Source organism: Danio rerio, chromosome 7 (assembly GCF_052040795.2).
Source record: "Danio rerio strain M-AB ecotype USA chromosome 7, GRCz13ab, whole genome shotgun sequence".
NCBI classification, from domain to species: Eukaryota; Metazoa; Chordata; class Actinopteri; order Cypriniformes; family Danionidae; genus Danio; species Danio rerio.
Window position 1 is genome coordinate 6484703 of NC_141027.1, and position 24597 is coordinate 6509299.

Here is a 24597-nt window from a genome sequence, read left to right on the forward strand (position 1 = left end):
ACCAGGCTTGTCAAGCTGGTTTTAGCTTGATTTAGCTGGTCATTTTCCAGCCTGACCAGCTAAGACCAGGCTGGAAATGGCTGGAAACCAGCCTGGAAATGGCCAAAACCCCTCTAAAACCAGCCTGGTCAACCAGCTAAAACCAGCCAACCAGCCTAGGCTGGTTTAAGCTAGATTTTTCAGCAGGGCCACTCGTGAAAAATACACACTTAGTCCCCGTTTACACGAATACGAACAAAAAAGATCCACAACGATGCTGACGTTTCATTTAGCTTTTATGAAAAGCACTCCGTCCACATTATACTGCTAAAAAAAACTCACATCACATGACCACACACACACTCTGTCATGCAGCATGTGTGCTCGTCTGTGCTCCAGCCGTCATCAGGTGCTCTGAGCACAAAACCCCAGAGAGCAGTGCACGTCGGACAGTTTATCAAGGATGTACCGCTGGATGGCGTCTCCCTATAGCTGTTAAACGGGATATTTAATTAATCTTGTCTCTATCTGACAACTCTTCTGTCTTTTGAATCTATCAGGTAAGGTGTCACAGCGTCAGTACACTGCTTTAGTTTACCTCTGATACTGTTGGTTGGTTCGTGTTGGTTGTGCACCTTTTTTACCAACCAAGTTTGCAGACGCCATTATACTGACACAGATCACTCTGCCTATTCATGCCAGAGTCCTGCGGAAAAGGTGATTGACAGGTGTAATTTGTGTGTAACTTCTCTATATTTATTTATGATGAAAGCAAAGACCATGCGGGTCAGGTAGTTGAAACGGTAGGCTACAAATAATTGATTCGTTACAAATTCATTCATTATTCATAAATAATAATTTCACCTCCGCCTATGTCGTCGATCCCGATGTTTCACATTAGACATTGTACGATGCCAAATTGGTCAACATCGCCCAACCCTCAATGACATCATTTCTCATGCACACCATATATTGACACCATTTTTCTAAAACGTTTCATTGTTTGTAAGCATACATTGTCAGATTAATATATATATATATGAAAATATACACAATTACTGGGGTTTTCTGAATGTTTACCCTATATTGTTGTTGACTAATTTCTCAATGCATTTTTGCTTAAGTACATGCAATTATCTTGACAAATATAGATCTTTTTATAAATAACTCTGTAAACTAGGCATGGGACAATAACCATTTGTTCAGAGGTGAGCGTGATCGAACACCCAATAAGGGGGGAGAGCATGCTCGGAGCCCAGCGGCTAATCAGCAGGTCAATCAGAAATGATAAATTACACCTGTCTTTCTAGTGATTGGCCCGGAGAGACTCCCGTCTTAAGGAGAACAGGAGGAGCAGTCGAGAGAGGAGAGAGCACACACATACACGCAGTTGCGAGTGTTGTTCATTTACAAAAATAAAATATATTACTTACCCGATATCGCCGACCCTGTCTTCTTCTTCCCACACAACAACGAAGTTATCCAAATATGTCTCTTTAAATTGTAAAGAAATCTGTGTTTTTGAAACAAATTAAGACAGCAGAAGTCTATAGTCCCTATCACACATACAGAGCTTTCCGGAAAATTACCGGCAATTTTCCAGAAAGGTGTGTATGTGTGAACAGGCCCTTTTTGAAAATACCGCTAAATTCGTTCTGGCTATTGTCCGGAAAGAGAAGTTGTAACATTACCGGTAATTTGCTGGAATGCTGCACTGCGTGAACGCAAAAGGAAGATTGCCGGAAAGAGAGCGTGCATGTCTAGAACGTGCTGACGGGAGACGCCTTCTTTAGCCAATCAGACGCATTCATCGAAGTTGTTCACAACACTGATCCATTCACAGAGTTTGTGATGTAGTCAAATGTTTACAAATACAAGCGCAGCCATTTAGAGCTCATTTCTGGTGAATGATGTCAGAATTTACCGGTATTTTGGAATGGATGTGTGAATGCTCTTTTCCGTGAAAATTCCGTAACGTCCTCGCCTGTGTGAACAGCGCTTTTTTGAATTTACCGGTAAAGTCATTCTGGTAATTTTCCAGATATTTACTGGTATCAGTGTGTGAAAGGGGCTTATGATTCACTTGGATTGTTTAGCCGGACATGTTTACTGCTCCAAAATATTTTAAAGGTTTCTCAAAAAGGAAAAAGTAGTTGTTTTGACCCAGATATTTAAAAAGAATTTATTTTACAGCAGAAATCACAATACCGTGATACTGTGATATTTTTATCCAAGGTTATCATACCATCAGAATCTTATACCGGCCCATGCCTACTGATAAACTATATTTGTATATCAAAATATATACAATTACTCTGCTTCTCTGAACTGATTTATACAGAGCTGTGTTATTCATGTACAGCATTTACCAACATAACTAACAGTTTACTTTATTTTTAGTTACTATTTTACTTGCAACTAATTACAACCAACACTGTCAAATATGGACAAACCTAAAGTAAATTAATTAAATTAAAATGGCACTTTTTAACCCCATGGTTGCGTCATATGACTCAAGCTTTAGTTATAACAATCCAGGGTTTATAGAGTACACACTAACCATGTTTTATTTACACTGTTAACGATTTATGTAAACGACAGTATTTAACTGTGATATGCACTGCACTTTACTGTAGGACAGTTAGGCGGTATGTTACTGTATTTTAAAGTTGCATTGTGAACATAACTGTATATTTTACAGTGAAGATATACAAATAATTCTGTAAATAAATCATATACAGCAAGATAAATAGTGCTGTAAATACAGTATTTTTGCTGTAATTAATTTACAGTAAGTTACTGGTGAATTGCTGCCAGTAGGTTACTGTAGATTCTTCAAGAAATTGTTAACACTGTGTGGTATTTGTGGGGAAATTGTGGTAATACAAATGGCAAGCAATACACAGAGGAAACCTGGTTATGGCACCTTTACTAAAATAAATTTATTATTATTATTAAAAGGTGCCTCAACAATGCCTGTGACAAACGTATAATATTTAGGAAAAATGTAGAGCATGTTGAAGGACTGAATTCTGCGATTTTGACTTGGGGATAGGGAGGGGGTAGAGCGAGTCAAAGTATGTCCAAATGTGTGCACTTAAATACACACCCAAAAATTCACAACATTATAATTAGCTGTTTTTCAAGTTCAGTTTTTTTTTTAAAGGAGCATGTTTTTAAACACAGTGTTGCGTCAAATATGGACAAACCCACCATTGCAACATTTTTTAAACTGTATTTTTTAACCCAACTGTTGGGTTTGTCCATATTAAATCCAGCATTGGGTTTAACACTTACGTTTACATTTTTCATTCATTCATTTTCCTTCGGCTTAGTCCCTTTATTCATCAGGGGTCACCACAACTAAATATGTTTTACGCAGCAGATGCCCTTCCAGCCACAACTCAGTACTAGGAAACACCCATGCACACTCACGTTCACACACACACACATACACTACTACCCAATTCAGCTACAGCGCATATTTGTGGACTGTGCTGGAAACAGGAGCACCCGGAGGAAACCCATGCCAACACGGGGAGAACATGCAAACTCCACACAGAAATGCCAAATTGCTGTGAGGCGACAGTGCTAACCACTGAGCCACTGTCCCACCAAGTTTGCATTGCGTTTGTGCAACTAAATTCTAATCTAATTACGACAAACTATATATCGTTGGAAAGGTCTAAGACTTCTGAATACATAGTTTACCATTGTTGTTGGTTATGTATGAAAAGTAATAGATTTAAACACATTTACTGCCACCCGAACACCTGTGGGACCATTTACGGTTCCGTATTTAAACCATAATATTGTACATTAAACGTAAAGCATTCATGACAAACTGTCATTTGAAAGCTTAAAATTTCTAGTTTCTTTTCATTTCTGATAGATATTACTAAGCATGTATGAGTGTGTGTGTGAATGTGTGTGTGGATGCTTCCCAGAGATGGGTTGCGGCTGGAAGGGCATCCGCTGCATAAAAACTTGCTGGATAAGTTGGCGGTTCATTCTGCTGTGGCGAACCCGAATTAATAAAGGGACTAAGCCGACAAGAAAATGAATGAATGTTACTAAGCAACAGCGTAAGGCTGGGCGATTAATCGAAAAGTAATCAATTCTAGATTCAGAATGTTGATTTCGACCTATTTTGTCCAGGTCAATTTTTTCGAATACTTTCCCTACTGTGTGTGGAGTCATGTGACTCTGCTCTGTTAAGGCTAAATTATACTTATTCACTTCTGCCAAGGCCACGTGTACAGTCCAGCACAGCCTTCGCATAAACACACCTCTCTCTCAAAAAAAAAAAAAAAAAAAAAAGAACGTTAGTACAAGCTTTGTGATTGGTCAGTTTTGTATAGCGGTGAAGACGGTGGACAGTGCAGAGAGCTGCATTTTAGCATATGGGTGTTTTAATTTCAGTTGTTCAGCGTTGATTTTCAATAAATAAGCATAGATAGTAGATAGTGTCTTTCCAGTGATGGGTTGCAGCTGGAAGGGCTTCTGCTTCGTAAAACATATGCTGGATTAGTTAGTGGTTCATTCCGCTGTGGTGACCCCAAATCAATAAAGGGACTAAGCCGAAAAGAAAATGAATAAATGAGTAGATAGTGTGTGTTTACATCAATTATGTTAAAACTAACTAATAAACACTACATTCAAAAAGCTCTCACTTGTAATAAGTGAGCATATTTACTGTCCAAAACCTGCCAGTGAACTATGAGGGCCAAACACTAAAATAAACAAAAATAATAATAATCGCTCATTAATCGTAATCGAGTTAAAATGTTCAATTAATCAAGATTTTGATTTTAGGCCAAATCGCCCAGCCCTAGCAACAGTTAATTATTAATTTGCAACAAGGACAACGTCATCTGATTCATAAAGCATTACTTTGCTACAGCAATCCACATGGAAAAAACTGTGGGCGACAGTTAAGGGATTTAAATATGTTTGTTTTTTTATATATATATACTGTTTATTTATATTTTCATTTATTATAAGCAATCATTTGTAGTTAATAAGTTAATATGTTTGTTTTTATTTGTAAAGCTTTAGTTAGTAAATTACCACATGTAGTTTCATGGTGTGTACTGTTCAAATACTTATAATACCTGATCAGCAGATAAAGTGCCATTTTTTCACAAAGAGACAGGTCAATCTGCATTCTCTAAGGGTGCTTTCACACTTGCCTTTTTTAGTTTGGTTGAATCACACTAGAGTTTGTTTGGGCAGGTGTAAATGCAGCAATCGCACTTGAGTGCGCAACAAAAATGGACCAAAAAAGTGTACCAAGACCTGCTTGAAGAGGTGATCTCGGTACGCTTTCAAATGAGCCCTGAAGCGGTTCATTTGTTGTGAGAATATGATCCGAACTAAATCAGACCCAACTGCAAAAAATACATCTGGAAATGTATAGTTTGCCTAAAGTAATGTATACAAACTATATGAGCAGGGATATAATCAGTCAGGGCAGTCGTAGCTTTGTAGTAAAAAGCGACATTTTGTGTCTGCCGGTTTGTTTACTTTGTTTACTTGGAGTTCCATTGGCATGTGAAAGCAGCTTAGGGAATGTATTCAATAACATCTGGCCAATGAGAGATGTGGATTTTGTCAGACGACTGCATTTTGGTTCTTTTCAACTGGTTCGGACCAAAGCAATCAGTGTGGAGTGAAAACGACCCAATGACGGCAGAAAATGCTACAATGTATCATATGTTGTTCTGTTCCCAACGAAATGAACCGAACTACAGATGTGAAAGCACCGTAAGTTAGCTCTATTTGTGTGGAATGAGCTTTAAGATGTACTGCATATGAAATCTGTGCCATATATCGCTATAGTTAAAACTATTTTAAAATCTGTCCATCTAGAACAGTGCACATGTTTTAATAATTGATCATGTCTATATTTTATATATTTTGTGTGTCTATGTGTTGTTGTAACTCTGTCCTAGGCTTACTGTCTTGATCAGGACTCCCTGGTAGAATAGATATTGTATGTCAATGGGACATTCCTGGTTAAATAAGTAAATAATATATTTAGCCAACTAACCTGAACAAACAATTAATAATGCATTTATTACAGTATTTATTTATATTGGTTAATGTCAATGAAAAACAGTAGGCCTACACTGTACAAACATATTCGTAAATTAGCAGTTTTCACTATTTTGTGTTTGATTTTTGATTTTTACCCATGAATTTATGCTTTTGAGTTGCATTATGGGATCTTGCTCTTTCTTCCAACTACTTTTAACATTAAAACATTTTGAAAACTTGACTTTCATGAACATTTTTAATAGTTTAAAGTGATACATTATCTTGGTTGGTGTTATTACGCTACAGAAACCTTGTAATAAACCGCCAGTACATTTTCTGTTATTTTACAGATTTATTTCTCTCTATGTTATTATTTCTTACACATTAGATTATTTAAAACTACTAAAATGTCAATAAAAGTTTATTTGCTCAACTGTAGAGTTTAATTTTCCACATCAAAAGTCGACAGAGCAGAGATCAACATCCCAAAATGCAATTCATAACCTTAAATAAACACAAAACACTTGTGAAAAATACAGAAACTGTTAATATTTTCAGTGTATTTATTAGTTGTTGTTGATTTAACAAATGTACACTGTAAAAAAAAGTGATTACTTGGGTTATTTTACATTTGAAAAGTCTGTAAACCTGTTGCCCTAAAAGAAACAAGTTGATTATCCTTTTAAAAAGTCAGTAAATGCATTCACTTAACTTATAATTATAAAGTAAACAAACTGTGTGTGTAATTCAAAGGCAACGAGTTTAAAGTCAACTAATTGCAGTGTAGTCGTAAGTTTTAGCTATATGGTTATAAATGTTGTTTGGTTTGTGTTCAGTAAAGAATTAAAGTCTGACCAAGTTCATTCATATAGGCTATTAGTTTGTCCGAATCATTGTGAATTTGAGCCCAAAACACATTAACCCACATGCCAGTGTTTATATTTGGATGACGTTTACTCACATGCCTTTGTGTACCTACAAATCTAATAGCTGAAACCCATTTTTATGCGGCGATTTTAGACAGTGACAGCTGTTACTCAAGCTTTAGAGCCCAAAACTCACCCTGGCCACGGGCGGTTGCGTCATCAGGGGTGTGTGTGTGTGTGTGTTCATTTGCGTCATAGCGCGGGAGGAGTGGCGGAAACAGGGGCTCTATAAGAATACCGGCTACGAAAGCGACGCTTCAGGAATTTTAAATCATTTTCACTTGAGTGTTCAACCGTTACACCGACGACGTTTTTTTTTATTTAAATTTCCGTTATTCGTTTCTCCGGTGCTTCGTCGGATATTTTATTCACATCTGCCGCTTTAGAAACACTGAAATTTCCGTTCTGCACTGTTCAAGGACCAAAGCAGCGACTTGAATCATGTTTCCTGAGAGCAACACTGGGTACAGTATTATTATTTATCTTTACACAGTTCAGTTAGTAGTTTCTTTAGAGTTTTTCACCTGTTGTGTTTAGATTGTGTATTTAATTTGAATCCCGCTTTACTGTAGATACAGCAAGAACTTTGTTAGTTGTTTAAAGTTGATGTTTCTCAATTAATTAATTCATTCATTATAGTTGTGAAGTGAAGTTAATCGAGTTCTGTCGGTGAGGAGCACGTGGTGATGCGCGGGTGTGTGTCTGGAACAGCTGCCAGTGGGCGGAAACTGCTGCTCCGTTTTCTGTCGTGATTTACCCCGAAATAAATAATATGTCATCATTTACTTTCCTGCACTTGTTCCAAATGTGTTTAAGTTTCTTTCTTCTGTTGAACACACAAAAAAGATATCCTGAAGAATGTTGGATAGGAAACAGCCATCGACTTCCCTGTTTGATGAGGAGATCCCCCCTCAAAAATGTGTAAAGCGCTTTGAGTGTTCAGAAAAGTGCTATATAAATGTAAGGAATTAACATAATTATTAAACAGGGTTTCTGCTGGGTGTTAAAAGGTCTTAAATCTAAAAATCTCAATTTTAGGCCTTAAGTCCTAAATTCACTGAAACATTTTGTTGTAGGTCTTAAATCTTTTTTAAATAGCTCTTAATTTTCTCTTGTTCAAGTATTGCTACTCAATCTGGCCAAAACCCATACAATCCATCTCAATAAAACTTTAAACGTTTTTTAAGTACATTTTTAACTCTATCATAATGATGTTATTATTTTCCTTACAATAACCTTTGTTTGGAAGTTCTCCATATTTACTGCTGAGGACACCGACCTGGACAGATTATTCTCCAAGGATTTAATTTATTACCGTTTTTAAACTTTTAAAACATTTTTTCATTTTTTTTATTTAAAAAAAAAAGTTTATGTTGGGGAAAAGTGTATGGATTGCCTGTTTTTACACAATATCTAAAATAGTTAGCTAAGAAAAAAATCAAAAATATTTTAATTGTTTATTATAATTGTATTATTGTGGTATTAAATGTATTAAATCATAATTTTTTGATTGGTCAAAAAAAATATTTTTCATGTGGGCCGTTTGAAAAATCGAAGAGTCTAAATTTTCATTTATAATGGTCTCAAAAATGTCTTTAAAAGTCTTAAATTTAACTCGATGAAACCTGCAGAAACCCTGATTAAAATTTTTGCTAGGCTTACTATCAGTGTCAACAATTAAAAAAAAATTGCTTTAGTTTAACAAAACAGAAGAAATTAGGTCTTAAAAGTTCGAACCACTTCAATGTGAATTGATGAGGACTTTTTTTTAGATGAACTGTCTCTTTAAGAGCGGACATTTTGGGTTTTAAACGCTCAGAATTATGTAATAATTGAAACAGGCTCCCATTTAAACAAAAGTCAGCTGTTTTCGCTTGTTTTTATCATCTCAAAAATTACAATTTTGATTTGTATTTCAGTTGTACCCAAAAAGTATTATAGTATTATTGTAAAACACATAATTAACACACTTTATATTCAAAGTGCTCATCAAAATAGCTTCCCCCTACACTATATAAACCTTTACTAACACTTTTAGTAACAATTATCACTATTAACTAGTGGCTCATTACTAGGGCCAGACAGAATCTGCGGACATTTATGCAGAATGATTTTGGGAGTATCATAACTAAAAACTTCATATGTTAAATAAAAAATAATACATTTTAACTTTTATTTAATATTTACAATGCAAATCCTATTAGATCAGTTTATTTGGTAAACAAAGCAAGTCTTCTATATAATATATCTACTAAAACACAGAAATCATTACTTTACAAACTGTATTGTAAGTAAATCATATCAACGCTTTCATATTAGTCAGTAATATTACTGAAATTAATAAAATAAACTGAATAAATAAAAATTTACACACATTTACAAACAACTAAATAAATAGATTCAATGATGGGCTGGAAATCTGCAGATTTCTCTGCATGTAGATTCCGTGCTGGCCTACTCATTACCTACCAAATATTAGGATATTGGCTGTTTATTAGCACTAATGAAGCACATATTCTACATCCCTAATGCCAATACCTAACGACTACCTTAATAACCGTTAATAAGCAGCTAATTAGGAGTTTATTGAGGCAGAAGTCAAAGTTAATGCTTTATTAATAGTGATAATTGTTCTTCAAAATATAGTGTGACACAAATATCCAGTCATTGACTATCCCAGATTGGCTATTAGTTAGCAAATCAACTAAAGTTACCTTTGGAAACGAGACTAACAGTATTTTTATAGTGTTATTGGACATTGGCTGTTTTCAGATTTTGCTTAAATGTTTTGACAGCCTAAAATGTGTACTTTCTACAGTCAACTTAGGCCACAGTGCTAATCATAAAGACGCTCAGTCACCGAAGGTTTATTTCAGTATCAGATTCTCCGGTTACAGCAGTGATGTTGAAAAGTGTCTCACGTTTCAGATCTGCCAACATTTTTTATTTTTTTTTTGATATCTGCACACTTCATAGCCATTCAGATCTGTTACAGAATTTGGTATTGAAACTATATAATATATAAGCAGAAGCCTTTGTTTATTTATACAACTTGCATAACTGATGAATATGAATGTGTGTAGTATGAACGTGGCTTCTGATTGGGAAGTGTGTGTGTGTGTGTGTGTGTGTGTGTGTGTGTGTGTGTGTGTGTGTGTGTGTGTGTGTGTGTGTGTGTTTACATAACCAGCGCTCTCAAGAATTTTTCCGCTCTTTCACTCTCTCTCTTCCCATGTTTTTCTCTATCACATCATTGTGTTATATAGGCAAGATTGGCCATTTACACAAGCTGGAAAAAAGAAAACAGAACAAACACAAATCAGAACATTGTAGTTTTGTTTTGGTGAAATCAAGAATTATGGGGGATTTTCTTTATTATTCTTTATTAAGTCTATTGATGAATTTGTCACATTTGAAAGCATTTAATGCAGCAACAAGACATTTTTATAGTGAATGATTAATTTATTTATATTTAAATGTACTATATTGTAGTATAAGTAGGATATAGAAATGAGTGTATTTATTTACTTGTGTAAATATATATTTAGTCCGTTTTTATATTGATATCAGTTATATTATTGGCTGATGTGCAAATGTTTACATGATTCATTTACAATAATACAGTTTGTGAAGTAATGTCCTCTGTCTTTTAGTATATATATATATATATATATATATATATATATATATATATATATATATATTTTTTTTTTTTTTTTTTTTTTTTTTTTTTTTAATTATATGAGAGACTTGCTTTTTTGTTAACCAAACAATTGGGTCTAATTAGATTTGGATTGTAAACCTTAATTATTATCTTTTTAAGTTGTTAATTTTGATTTGCTGTTTTTAGTTACTATACTGCCAAAACCATTCCACAAAAGTCTGCAGATTTTTTTATTTAAGAAATTGTGTGCAGAAAATTAATAACAAAAAACAAATGATTATGAGTGTGTATCATCAATATTTTATGTAATTTTTAAGATTGATGTTTAATGAAAGTTGTTTAATTTTCTCTCTCTCTCTCTCTCTCTCTCTCTCTCTCTCTCTCTCTCTCTCTCTCTCTCTCTCTCTCTCTCGTGATTTGGAAAAGTCAAGGTTTTAAAACCCCTAAAATTATTAGTTATACTGTTCCTAAGGTATGCAATTGAAGTCAGAATTATTCGCCCCCCTGTTTATTTTTTTTCTCAATTTCTGTTTAACAGAGAGAAGACTTTTTTTTTCAACACATTTCTAAACATATTAGTTTTAATAACTCATCTCTAATAAATGATTTATTTTATCTTTGCCCTGATGACAGTAAATAATATTTGACTAGATATTTTTCAAGACACTTCTATACAGCTTAAAGTGACATTTAAAGGCTTAACTAGGTTACTTAGGCAAGTCATTGTATAACAGTGGTTTGTTTTCATAGACTATTAAAAATTATAGCTTAAAGGGGCTAATAATATTGACCTTAAAATGATTTTTAAATATTAAAAACTGCTGAAATAAAACAAATAAGATTTTCTCCAGAAGAAAAAAAATATTATCAGACAGACTGAAAATTTGCTTGCTCTGTTAAACATCATTTGTTGAATATTTAAAGGAGAAAAAGAAATTCAAAGGGGGGTTAATTATTCTGATTTCAACTGTATGTAGAGTTTTTTTTTACGTATTCGTTACGACTATTTAATTTAATTTGAGTTTAAGACAACAGTATCTCCAGCAGAACAGAACTACTGGTCACCCCATGATTCGGCAAATATCTGAAAATCAAATTGCTTATAAATCAACAACCAAGCATGCTATAAACCTGAGCAGTGCAGTGGCTTTACAATGTATCCAAACAAAAGCAAGATCTCCAAAGATGCCTATACAGCTGTAAAGAAATCAGTGTTTTTAACACTAACCAAGGCAGTAGAAGTCGATGATTTATTTTAATGATTTAGCCGCACATGTTTATCGTGTAAAAATATTTAAAATGCCTCTTTAAAGAAATTATATTGTGTTCAATGGGGTAAGTGTTTTTTTTTTTATTATCCAGAGATTCGTTTAGAAATAACTTATTTTAGAGAATTAATCGCAATACTGTGATGGTTTTATCCAAGGTTTTCATACTATTAGAATCTTATACCAGCCCATGCCTAAATGGTGAGTGAATATAGCTTTATGTTTGTTATATGAAGAGGATCTGCTGTTTTTTGATTGGTGATCGAATAGTTTTGTGACATTTTGTTAAAATTGTACTTTGACTTTTAAACCTCTTTAATTTACATTCAAATCTCTAAAGACAAAGTCTCTTTCTGTCTGTCTGCAGGTACAGTTTTGAGGATTGCCAGGCCACCGCTGATTGGCTCCTGTCCCAGACTGCAGTGCGCCCTCTGGTGGGCATCGTGTGTGGTTCGGGTTTGGGTGGATTGGCTGATGCTCTGAAAGACCAGGTGGCCTTCAACTACCGGGACATTCCTAACTTTCCCCAGAGTACAGGTGAGGCTTTCTCAGATACAGTTCAAGTCAAAATTATTCACCCTCCTTTGAATTTCCAATATTAAGAAAATGATGTTTAACAGAGTCAGGAATATTTCACAATATTTCCTATAAAAAATTCTTCTGGAGAAAATCTTTTTTGTTTTATTTCGGCTAGATTAAAAAGTGTTTAAAGCCATATAAGGGTCAATATTATTAGCCCCCTAAAACCAATATTGGTTTTGCATAGTCTACAGAACAAACCACTGTTATACAATGACTTGATTAATTACCCTGATTACCCTATTTAACCAAGTTAAGCCTTTAAACGTCACTTAAAGCTGAATACTAGTATCTTCAGAAATATCTAGTCAAATATTATTTACTGTCATCATGGCAAAGATAAAAGAAATCAGTTATTATAACTGAGTTATTAAAACTATCATGATTAGAAATGTTAAAAATAATATACAGGGGGGTGAATAATGCTGTCTTCAACTGTATGTAAAATACTGTATGCCTTGTCTCGTAAAAACCTGGGCTCTTATTTATAAAACTTCACTTAGATTTCGTCCTGAAAGGGAACATATACCAAAATAAGTACATTTATGTATTAATGATTATGGCTTATATGGGGATTTTAATGAAGTCAATATTTAAGTTAAAGCTGTGATGACTTTCAGCTGCGCACATTCTCCACAACACATGAGTTGTGATCTAAACAAACTTGATTGGAGAATGTGCACAGCTGTAAGTCAGCATATTTAACTTAACTGAGCCACTTTTAATCTTTTTAAGAGCCTTAATCATTATTAAATACATTAACTTTTATTCTAGTGTACATTTTTTAGGATGGTTTCTATGCAAAGTTTTATAAACAACACCCCCAGGTCTTTACTTAAAAGGATAGTTCACCCCAGTGAACAATTACGCATTATTTACTCACTCTCAAGTCATTTCAAGTCTTTTTGTTGTTGTTGTTGAACACAAAAGATATTTTGGGAAATGGTAAACCTTTTATACCATTAGAATTACATCAGGTAATTCTATTATCTAAGTGTTTAATTTAAAAAACATGACTTTTGTTTTGTTTGAATTGCCCGTTTACATCTTGTAATAGTGAATTTCTGAGATTACATTTAGTGATTCTGACTTTTCTTTCCTCATAATTCTCAGTTTATATCTTTTATTTTTACTATTTCCCCAGAAGTCATTTTTATTTCATAGCTCTGACTTTTTGTAAACAAGTTAAGATTTTGTAAATCACAATTCTCAAAACCTTTTTCAAATTTTTTTTTGTTTTACTTCAGACTGAGTTTACATTTCCCGATTCTGACTTTTCCTTTCTCAGTTCAATCTTTTAGTTTTGATTTCATATTTCTGACTTTTTTTCTTCAATTTTAAAGTTTACATCTCGTAATTGTTGTCTGTTTGTTTGAATTTTGAGTTAACATGTCAATTCTGAACGTTTTTTGTTCTAATTTCTCTGTTTAAATCTTTTTATTATTATTATTAATTCGATTTTTGAATCCTACATTCACAATTGTTCGCAATTGTTTACATTTTCAATTCTGACTTTTAACTTCTTAATTCACCGTTTATATCTTTGTTAAGCAAATCCGTAACCACTGGCCTCCATAATAGGACAAAAAAAATATTATGTAAGTCAGTTACAGGTTTCCAACATTTTTCAGAGTATCTTCTTTTGTGTTCAACATTTACAAAAAGAAGCAAAACGGCTTTGTGAGAAATGAGGAGTGAGCAAATACTAACAGAAATTTTAGTTTTGGGCGAAAGATCTATTTAAATCCTAAATTAACACATCGTCTCCTCATCTGCAGTTCATGGTCATGCGGGTCGGCTGGTGTTTGGCACTTTAAAGGGCAGGCCGTGTGTCTGCATGCAGGGACGCTTTCATCTCTATGAAGGATATCCCATCCAGAAGGTATGAAACACCTCTTATTATTTGCATTTAACAGTTTAAAAACTGGCTCAGTAGTTAGCACTGTCACCTCACAACAAGAAAGTCGCTGATTCGAGTCCTGGCTGGCCCAGTTGGCATTTCTATGTGGAGTTTGCATGTTCTCCCCATGTTGGCGTGGGTTTCCTCCCATAAATTGAGAAGTTTGTATGTGTGTGTGAGACTGGTAGTTGACAGTAAGTATGTAATGATATTGAAATATGATACTTTTAAGCTGCGTTTTTTTGAGCACAGACATTATTGTCCTCAATGAACTTACTTTTTTAAGCTAAAATTGAAAGGCCTCTGACTTCAATATCCATTTAACAGGAGCAAACCAAGTGCAGCAGACTTTACTCTAAACCACCTGGTAAATCTAATTGTCTGATTGTAAACCCAATTAGATTTAACTGTTAGTCTTGTGTGTGTGTGACTGATTATTTGATGCTGAGGAGTGCAAACATTACATTACTTTTGCGTGTGTGTGTGTGTGTGTGTGTGTGCATGTGTGTGTACGTGTTTTTGTGACATTAGGACACAAATCTGTATAATGATGTGGGTATGACAGGTATTACAAGAAGGTGGTGAAATATGAGGACATTGCTCATGTCCTCATTTCTCAATAAGCAAGGGGGTTGGGTTTAGGGGTAGGGTCAGGTTAGGGCAATAGAAAATACAGTTTGCTCATGTAATGGAAATTCATTTTTAGATGAGCTTTATATGTTAGAAACTTGTCTAAGACTCATTATTACATGTGTGTGTGTGTGTATCTGTGTTCTCCATATGTTCATCATAAAACCTATGTGTACATTTTTCTAGATAACTATATTTCTTTAGGTGAAAGCTTTTTCATTATCCTAAGAAGGATGTGTGGTTGTTATGAGCATATAGCACGAACAGCAGAAGACACCTGATGTAATTGTAGATGAGGCCTTATTGGGAGTTGACCTCGTAAGCAGTACAAACTAGATAAAAAGGGGAACACACTTTGCTTTAGTATCTCACTCTGCAGAAGCTGTTGTTGCTGTATGACTGTGATCTTCTTTATAAAGAATAAAACTTGTAAAAGACATCCCGGGTAAGACTTTGTTTCTTGACCACTGAGAGAGCCTCCTTAGAGAAAATAGCCACTACACTCAGTATAAAACAATGGAAACCTATGTAATGTCCCCCACAATTTACAAAAACAAACGTGTGTGTGTGTGTGTGTGTGTGTGTGTGTGTGTGTGTGTGTGTGTGTGTGTGTGTGTGTGTGTGTGTGTGTGTGTGTGTGTGTGTGTGTGTGTGAAAATGTAATGCTAAAATAACAACATATTAGCAGATGTGAGTCTAAAGGTCAAGAACTAACTGCATTAACACCCACTATAACACACATTACCAATAATGCTCACACTGTGTGTCATCATCAATGGGGGAAAAACGTACTAAAATTGATTCCAACAATATTATTTTTCTGGCACGTTGTTGATGTGGTGTAAACTCTTCTATTCTTTTAAAGGGATAGTTCACTCAAAAAAAAACACTTACTTATCATTAACATTGCATTAAAAGGGTCCAAACCTTAATGACTCTTTTTTTTATCTGTTGTACACAAAAATATATTTAATAAATGCCATTAATGTATTTTTCTCTACTATTCAAGTCAATGGGTACTTTAATTTTTGTGTGAACTCCCTTTAAATGTGCAATGTTTTATTTATATCTGTATCATTATAGTGTGTTAGTCATTATAGTTATCATCATTGGTGTGAAAGTAATAAAGTGAGTTTCAGATGGGGATGGATTGAATTTTTTGGCTAATATCGATAACTGATAACTCTTAAAATTTGGAGACTGATAACTGATATATTAGCTGATATAAAAGCAGATTATAGTGCACTGGACAAGACTAAACAAGTTTGACCTATGCATGTGCAGGGCAGGAAGTTCTGTACAATTACGTAATCTAAGGGCTTACAAACATCGGCCTAATTTTGATATTGGACCAGTAACCATAACATTAAAAATAGCATTTATCAGCCGCTGATATATCGTACATCCCTGATTTCAAAGCATTTGTTTTGTTGTTCTGCTGCAGATTACAATGCCGATGCGGATTTTCAAGATGCTGGGTGTGGAGACAGTGATTCTTACCAACGCTGCTGGCGGTCTGAACCAGGACTATAAAGTAGGAGACATCATGATCATCAAAGACCACCTCAACATGCCCGGATTCGCTGGAAACAACCCTCTGGCGGGACACAACGATGAAAGGCATGTTTATATGTGTTTATTATATTCACAGCACTGCCTTTACATTAACACACTCACGCAATGCAGATGTTTGGACATGTGGAGATTCCACACATTCCCCTTATATAAGCCTTATATAAGTGTTGTTTTCCGTCAGGAGGGGGACTTTATTGCTATGTGGAAACTTCCACTATGGGGATTTCGTCAGAAGGTAACAAGGGGAAACTTTTTTACCTAGGAAACATTTTATGTAGGGTTTATTGGTCAAATGAAAACAGGCAAAAGAAGCTGCATGAATAATACGAGGGAAACCATCAACTGAAAGACTGACCCCCATCATGTTTACAAACACAAGTGCAGCTGGTAAAAGCTCATTTCTGGTTAATGATCTCAGAATTTACTGGTATTTTGAAATAAATATGTGAACGGTGCTTTTCTGTAAAGATTTCGGTACGTCCTCGCCTGTGTGAACAGCCTTTTTTTACATTTACCTAAAAAGTTTTTGAAATTTTACAGGTATAATAATATACAGTTGAAGTGGAAATTATTAGCACTCCTGTGAATTTTTTTCCCAATATTTCCCAAATGATGTTTAACAGCAAGGTTATTTTCTATAACATTTTTTATTCTGGAGAAAGTCTTATTTGTTTTATTTCAGCTAGAATAAAAGCAGTTTTTTATTTTTTTTAAAGCCATTTTAAGGTCAATATTATTATTATTATTATTTGTTTTGATTGTCTACAGCAGGGGTTCCCAAACTTTTCAGCACGCGACCCCTAAAATAACAATGCCAGTGACTCGCGACCCCCAATATCCTCTGAGGTGGTTATAAATACAGAAAACTTGCATGCAATGTTGCACACACACCAATAGACTCAAGTCTATTCTTCGTTTAATTTTTTTATGTATTTCAGTCCTGTAAATCTGCCAGAAAGTTTAACCTGGTGTTATAAAATCTATCTGCTGCATCTGACGCTATTGCTGTCTTTAATATAATGTATTTACCCCAGGGGTCACAATCCAATAGAACAAGTAAATAAGCTACTATAGTAACTATAAACAACTGTTTTTTCTCTTCACTTGGTTATGGATAAAATATGGTTTTTCTTATGGCCTAATAATAATAATAAGTAGATTTTTGGAAATCACCAGGCGACCCCCCTTCATTGTTCCGCGACCCCCACTTTGAGAACCACTGGTCTACAGAACAAACCACTGTTATACAATGACTTACCTAATTAACCTAGTAAAGCCTTTAAATGTCACTTTAAGCTGTATAGAAGTGTCTTAAAAAATATCTAGTCAAATATTATTTACTGTCATCATGACAAAGATCAAATAAATTATTTATTAGAGATGAGTTATTAAAACTATCATGAGTAAAAATGTGTTGAATAAAATCTGCTCTCTGTTAAACAGAAATTGGGGGGGAATATTCAGGGGGCTCATAATGCTGACTTTAACAGTATATTGTTGATTTTCTTCAGGTTTGGAGTGCGTTTCCCCTGCATGTCTGACGCGTACGATCGAGATTTGCAGCAGATGGCTCTGGATGTGGGATCAGAGCTGGGCTTCAGTGATTTCCTGCGGGAGGGGGTTTACTGTGTTCTTGGAGGGCCGTCATTCGAGACCATCGCTGAGTGCCGCATGCTGCACAAACTGGGTGCTGACGCTGTCGGTAAGAGTCTACAGCTTCATTCATCATCCAATCAGACAGAGCTGTCATAGTTTATGCACACTAGTTTTTACCAGTTGATGCAGCTCTAGGCTAGTTTTAACAGCAGATGGTGCTCTAGACTAGTTTTTAACAGCAAAAGTTACTCTAGGCTAGTGTTTAACAGCAGGTGGCGCTCTAGACTAGTTTTCAACAGCAGATGGTGCTCTAGTCTAGTTTTTAACAGCAGACGGCGCTTTAGGCTAGTTTTTAACAGTGGACGGCGCTTAAGGCTAGTTTTTAACAGCAGACGGCGCTTTAGGCTAGTTTTTAACAGCAGACGGCGCTTTAGGCTAGTTTTTAACAGCAGATGGCGCTCTAGACTAGTTTTTTACAGCAGAAGGTGCTCTAGGCTAGTGTTTAACAGCAGATGGTGCTCTAGGCTAGTATTTAACAGCAGATGGCGCTCTAGACTAGTTTTTTACAACAGACCGTGCTTTAGGCTAGTGTTTAACAGCAGGTGGCGCTCTAGACTAGTTTTCAACAGCAGATGGTGCTCTAGTCTAGTTTTTAACAGCAGACGGCGCTTTAGGCTAGTTTTTAACAGTGGACGGCGCTTAAGGCTAGTTTTTAACAGCAGACGGCGCTTTAGGCTAGTTTTTAACAGCAGACGGCGCTTTAGGCTAGTTTTTAACAGCAGATGGTGCTCTAGACTAGTTTTTTACAGCAGAAGGTGCTCTAGGCTAGTGTTTAACAGCAGATGGTGCTCTAGGCTAGTATTTAACAGCAGATGGCGCTCTAGACTAGTTTTTTACAACAGACCGTGCTTTAGGCTAGTGTTTAACAGCAGGTGGCGCTCTAGACTAGTTTTCAACAGCAGATGGTGCTCTAGTCTAGTTTTTAACAGCAGACGGCGCTTTAGGCTAGTTTTTAACAGTGGACGGCGCTTTAGGCTAGTTTTTACAGCAGACGGCGCTTTAGGCTAGTTTTTACAGCAGACGGCGCTTTAGGCTAGTTTTTAACAGCAGACGGCGCTTTAGGCTAGTTTTTAACAGCAGACGGCGCTTTAGGCTAGTTTTTAACAGCAGATGGCGCTCTAGACTAGTTTTTTACAGCAGAAGGTGCTCTAGGCTAGTGTTTAACAGCAGATGGTGCTCTAGGCTAGTATTTAACAGCAGATGGCGCTCTAGACTAGTTTTTTACAACAGACCGTGCTTTAGGCTAGTGTTTAACAGCAGGTGGCGCTCTAGACTAGTTTTCAACAGCAGATGGTGCTCTAGTCTAGTTTTTAACAGCAGACGGCGCTTTAGGCTAGTTTTTAACAGTGGACGGCGCTTTAGGCTAGTTTTTACAGCAGACGGCGCTTTAGGCTAGTTTTTACAGCAGACGGCGCTTTAGGCTAGTTTTTAACAGCAGACGGCGCTTTAGGCTAGTTTTTAACAGCAGATGGCGCTCTAGACTAGTTTTTTACAGCAGAAGGTGCTCTAGGCTAGTGTTTAACAGCAGATGGTGCTCTAGGCTAGTATTTAACAGCAGATGGCGCTCTAGACTAGTTTTTTACAACAGACCGTGCTTTAGGCTAGTTTTTAACAGCAGAAGGTGCTCTAGGCTAGTGTTCAACAGCAGACGGCGCTCTAGGCTAGTTTTTAAGAGGAAATGGTGCTCTAGGCTAGTTTTTAACAGCAGACGGTGCTCTAGACTAGTTTTTTACAACAGACCGTACTTTAGGCTAGTTTTTTTTACAACAGACGGCGCATTAGGCTAGTGTTTAACAGCAGATGGTGCTCTAGGTTAGTGTTCAACAGCAGATGGCGCTCTAGGCTAGTTTTTAAGAGGAAATGGTGCTCTAGGCTAGTATTTAACAGCAGACGGTGCTCTGGGCTAGTCTTTTAAGACCTGTTTTTAACAGCCGGTGATGCTCTAGGCTAGTTTTTAACACCAGACAGCGCTCTAGGCTAGTTTTTAACGATTGATAATGCTCTAGGCTAGTTTTTAATGGTTGATGATGCACTGAAAAGTTTTAATAAAGGTTGATAAAGTTTTTTAACAGCAGACAGTGCTCTAGGCTAGTTTTTCACAGTGAATGGTGCTCTAGGCTAGTATTTAAGGCTAGTTTTTAACAGCAGGTTGTACTCTAGACTAGTTTTTAAAAATGCAGACGGCGTTCAAGGCTAGTTTTTAATAGTTGATGGTGATCTAGGCTAGTTTTTAACAGCAGCGTGTACTATAGGCTAGTTTTAACAGTAGTCGATGCTCTAGGCTAGTCTTTAAGGCTAGTCATTAACAGCAGACATACTCTAGGCTAGTTTTTAAATAGTAAGTGGCACTCTAGGCTAGTTTTTAACAGGAGACGGTGCTCTAGGCTAGTTTTTAACAGCAGACGGTGCTCTAGGCTAGTTTTTAACAGGAGACGGTGCTCTAGGCTAGTTTTTAACAGCAGACGGCGCTCTTGGCTAGTTTGTAATGCTAGTTTTAAAAAAGCAGATGGGGCTTTAGGCTGGTTTATTACAGCCGAAGAATCTGTAGAATTGCAAATGTAGTCTAGGCTATATTTATTATAAAAAAAAGTATGGAGTATAAAAGTCAATGGCTACAGGTTTCTGACATTTTTTAAAGTATCTTCTATTGTGTTTAAAAGAAGATAAAAAAAACTCATAAAGGTTTAAAAAGATAATGGAGAAGTAAATGATGACAGAATATCTCTCTTTCAGGCATGAGCACAGTTCATGAGGTGATCGTAGCCCGTCACTGCGGGATGCGCGTCTTCGCTCTGTCTTTGATAACCAATAAAGCAGTTATGGATTACGACAGCGAGGAAAAAGCCAACCATGAGGAAGTCCTGCAGACGGGCAAACAGCGAGCGGAGCAGCTGGAGAGACTGGTGTCTACTATTATTACCCGGCTGGAGCACAACAACAACTACGCCTAAAACTGCTCAGGGCGGAAAATACCTGCTGCTCAACTGCCATTATTATGACGCACTGTTGGAGAAACTAGCAAGATTGTCCTAGAAGGGATACAGCTTCCAGAAGTTAACATAATTATAAATATTATTTATTAAATTACCCATTAATTGTATTTTATTATTGTCTACTTTGACCCTAAATCAAACCATCAAAGTAGTGTAAAAACAGTAATTATACAGAGTATTATTTATAGTATTTATTAAATTACCTATTAAATTGTATTTTATTTACATCTACCCCAAGACTAAAGTCAACACTTACTCTAATGTAAAAATTATTGTTGTACAGTGTCATAAAAATGAAGCTATATTGATGTGCATCTACAGCTGTATCCCTTCTAGACATGTTTCTTTCTCAAACAGTGTTGCACATCAGATCCAACATTAATCACAGACCAAAGAACATACAGAACTCATCTGTGAACACAAAACAAATGGTTGTTGTTTCAGAAACCATGTTTTACAGGTCAATTCCATTCAGCTGATGTTTATTTATGTTTATTGAATCTTCTTTTACCGCGCAATTCTGTCAGGGTGCGAGTTATACATGGACAACTGTTCAATGGGGTCAAATTTTTTGGATATATTAGTTTGTTTAATGCATGCTTCAGTAAATCAGATGTATGTATTTATTTAAATTACAAATAGACCATTTTGAGGGATGTAAACAAAAACACCGGTCCCAACATATTTCCTGTTTTACATCTTTTTTACAGCTTCATTTTTACAGCTTCCAATAATCCAAATGTAGCCACATATTGATAAATAATGTTTTGATAGCTGTTTTAACATTATTTCAATTCAATCATAATAATTCAATCATAACATAATGTTATAATAGCTGTTTTAACATTATGATTGGATTTTTATTATTGAATTTAATTGAAATAATGTTTTAATAGCTGTTTTAACATTATGGTTGAATTGAAATAATGTTATAACAATAAGTTATGATTGAATTGTCTCTTGTTGCAGTTATGAATTAGTTTGATGACCACATTGAAATGGTCTGTATTTTAATAAGTCGTGATTCTTTTTTTTTGTTTTGAGGGATATTTAGTGTTCAGTAACCTTATTTCAGAGGTCAAACTATACAAATTATTTCTAATTTTACTTTATTTAGGGTTATATGTCGATACAAACAGCTATTTTACGAGAAAATTGTCTTCTGAATACTCACGATGTCCGTTGGTGCTCTTCATCTGCCGTTGTCAGACGGTTGAAATGGCGCGATTATGAATGGTATGACCCGTTATAGGGGTGTTCAAATGTATATTTATATTATCTATTATTTTAATTATTAATATCATTATTAACAGAGACGCATAAGAGATAACTAATGCTTACTTTTAAAGGTCTGACTCCTGTACATTGTTTTGACGTCCTTTAGAGGGGGCTCATGAGTTATTCAGGAAAGTCCGTTCCTTAAAACCACCCCTGTGATTCGCACCCTGGACAGTTTCAGTCTTCATTAGTGTTCGGTCTGGTTAATATTTAGCTCTTATGTATATAGACTCGGTCAACAGGATAGTGCTTATGTTTTGTTTTTCATTTAAAAGTAATAATAATAATTGTTACATTCCTTTGAATGCTAATGTTTCTTATTTCTAACTTGACGTTTACAATGTTGCAGGTGTTTTAATTCTAAGAGATTGAATCGTCTGTAAAGCTTCAAATTCGTTGTAGTGTTTGTCTGAAGATGTACAGTAAAATATCACCTTTTTTAACATTATTAGTATAATTGGCTATTTATTATTTATGTCTCCATCTCGTTTATGGTGTGAGTTTTGTGTACAACACATTTTTGGGTGAACTATTTGTCAAAAAATGCTTGTCATATTTCTACAGAGCCATTGAAAGAAAGATGACATGGGGAAATACATGAGATGTCAGTTGAAATTACATCTCGGTGCTTTTTCTAAACTTTTGGATCCCCCTACAAACTTGTCATGCAAAAGCATTTAATAAATATAGATTTTTTTGTCACATTTTGTATGTTGTCCGTTGTGTTGTCCAATATATATTCTCCAGGCTTGGTTTTTTTAAAAATGTTATTTAAATTAACGTTTATTAAAAGTTTATTAATTATTCAATCTAAATGTCATTTTAGCATGTTAAACAATTTTAAATTCTGCCTTTTAATTTAGAAGATGAGGCCTTTTTGCACAGTGAGGAGCCGATCACAGCGGACTCGCATTTACATTCCAAAACGCAAGGCGCACCACACTGCCTTTATTGTTGACAAAAAAGTGTGGTGTGCTTTATACATCACCAGACAATGACTAAATCAGCTGTGTATTTTGCGTGAGTGTTGCTGTTGATATTGTTACAATTGTAATATTCAAAAATATTGCTATATGCAAGATTTGTAAAGTAATACAGCTCTGGATTACTCAAAACAGTGACCACTAGTCTCCCGTCTATAAAAGTTTCCGTAGTCGTTTTGACAACACAAACACTGCTGTCACCTTAATGGAAACGCCGCCTCTGCTTTCATTTGATTGGAGAATAAAAAGACGCGACTGACGTTACATGCTTTTGCACTCAGAGCTGACTCCTTTAACTGCGAGCACACGGCGCAATGGTAAAACCGTGAGGCGCTTAGGGTGCATAAGCAGGCGGAAAACACTTGCGACTGTTAGTAGACTATTCAAAAAAAAAATGGCACCTCTCAACGCAAAAAGTGCGTTCTATGTGATATGAACACTGAAAAAAAGTCAGGGGCCTATGTAATAGATCTCATTAAAAAATCTAAACTAGCACCACTAGAAGTGTTTTCAAGAGTTCATGTTTGATAGTATAAGCAGGTTTAGCATGCTGTCCCGCTAGAGAACCCTTAGCTCAGAGATAATTTAGCCCAGGGCTACTGCCTGGTCGATGAGCATGTAAGTGGAGTACTTCAAAAAACGAAGATAAGGGAGTAAGTTTAGCCAGGCTACTTAAAGTAAGTTGGGATTAATCTGATTGGCTAACTAATGATTGTAGATGAGAGACCAGCTGTGGTCAATCGTATCATGTGCTCCTCAAAATAAGTTTGTGAAACTTCACTTACTTTCACAAATGTGCATATGTTTATATATAACACAATACTGTATATCATATTTCTATAATTTTGACCAAAAATAGTCCCTTCAAGTACTGCACTGTGACCATAGACTGTAAGATTGTGACTTGAAGTAATTTAAAGCCTTTATTTTTGTCTCTAAACATTTTAATAGAACTTAAACCTTTACATTTTCAAGGCAGCTAGTGAATGCCCAAGAATACCATCATCCATTTTGGCTTAACCTGTGAAAAATAGGAAGAAAGTAAATGAAAAATAAGTTCATGTAACTCGTTTTCTTTCAAGAAAACACTTCAGCAGGTCCTCTTATCCACTTGCCAAGTCGTGTTT

At 35.5% G+C, this 24597-nt stretch overlaps 1 protein-coding gene across 1 annotated transcript; it reads left to right on the top strand.

The window, feature by feature from the left end:
* The first annotated feature begins 7155 nt into the window (after positions 1-7155).
* pnp5a (purine nucleoside phosphorylase 5a) lies at positions 7156-23191 on the top strand. The gene is given in 7 exon segments (NM_213311.2): positions 7156-7408; positions 12244-12413; positions 14234-14337; positions 16430-16605; positions 18072-18262; positions 20950-21299; positions 21408-23191. Coding segments are annotated over 6 exon segments (882 nt in total). The 5' UTR covers positions 7156-7385; the 3' UTR covers positions 21168-21299; positions 21408-23191.
* The last annotated feature ends 1406 nt before the right edge of the window (positions 23192-24597 follow it).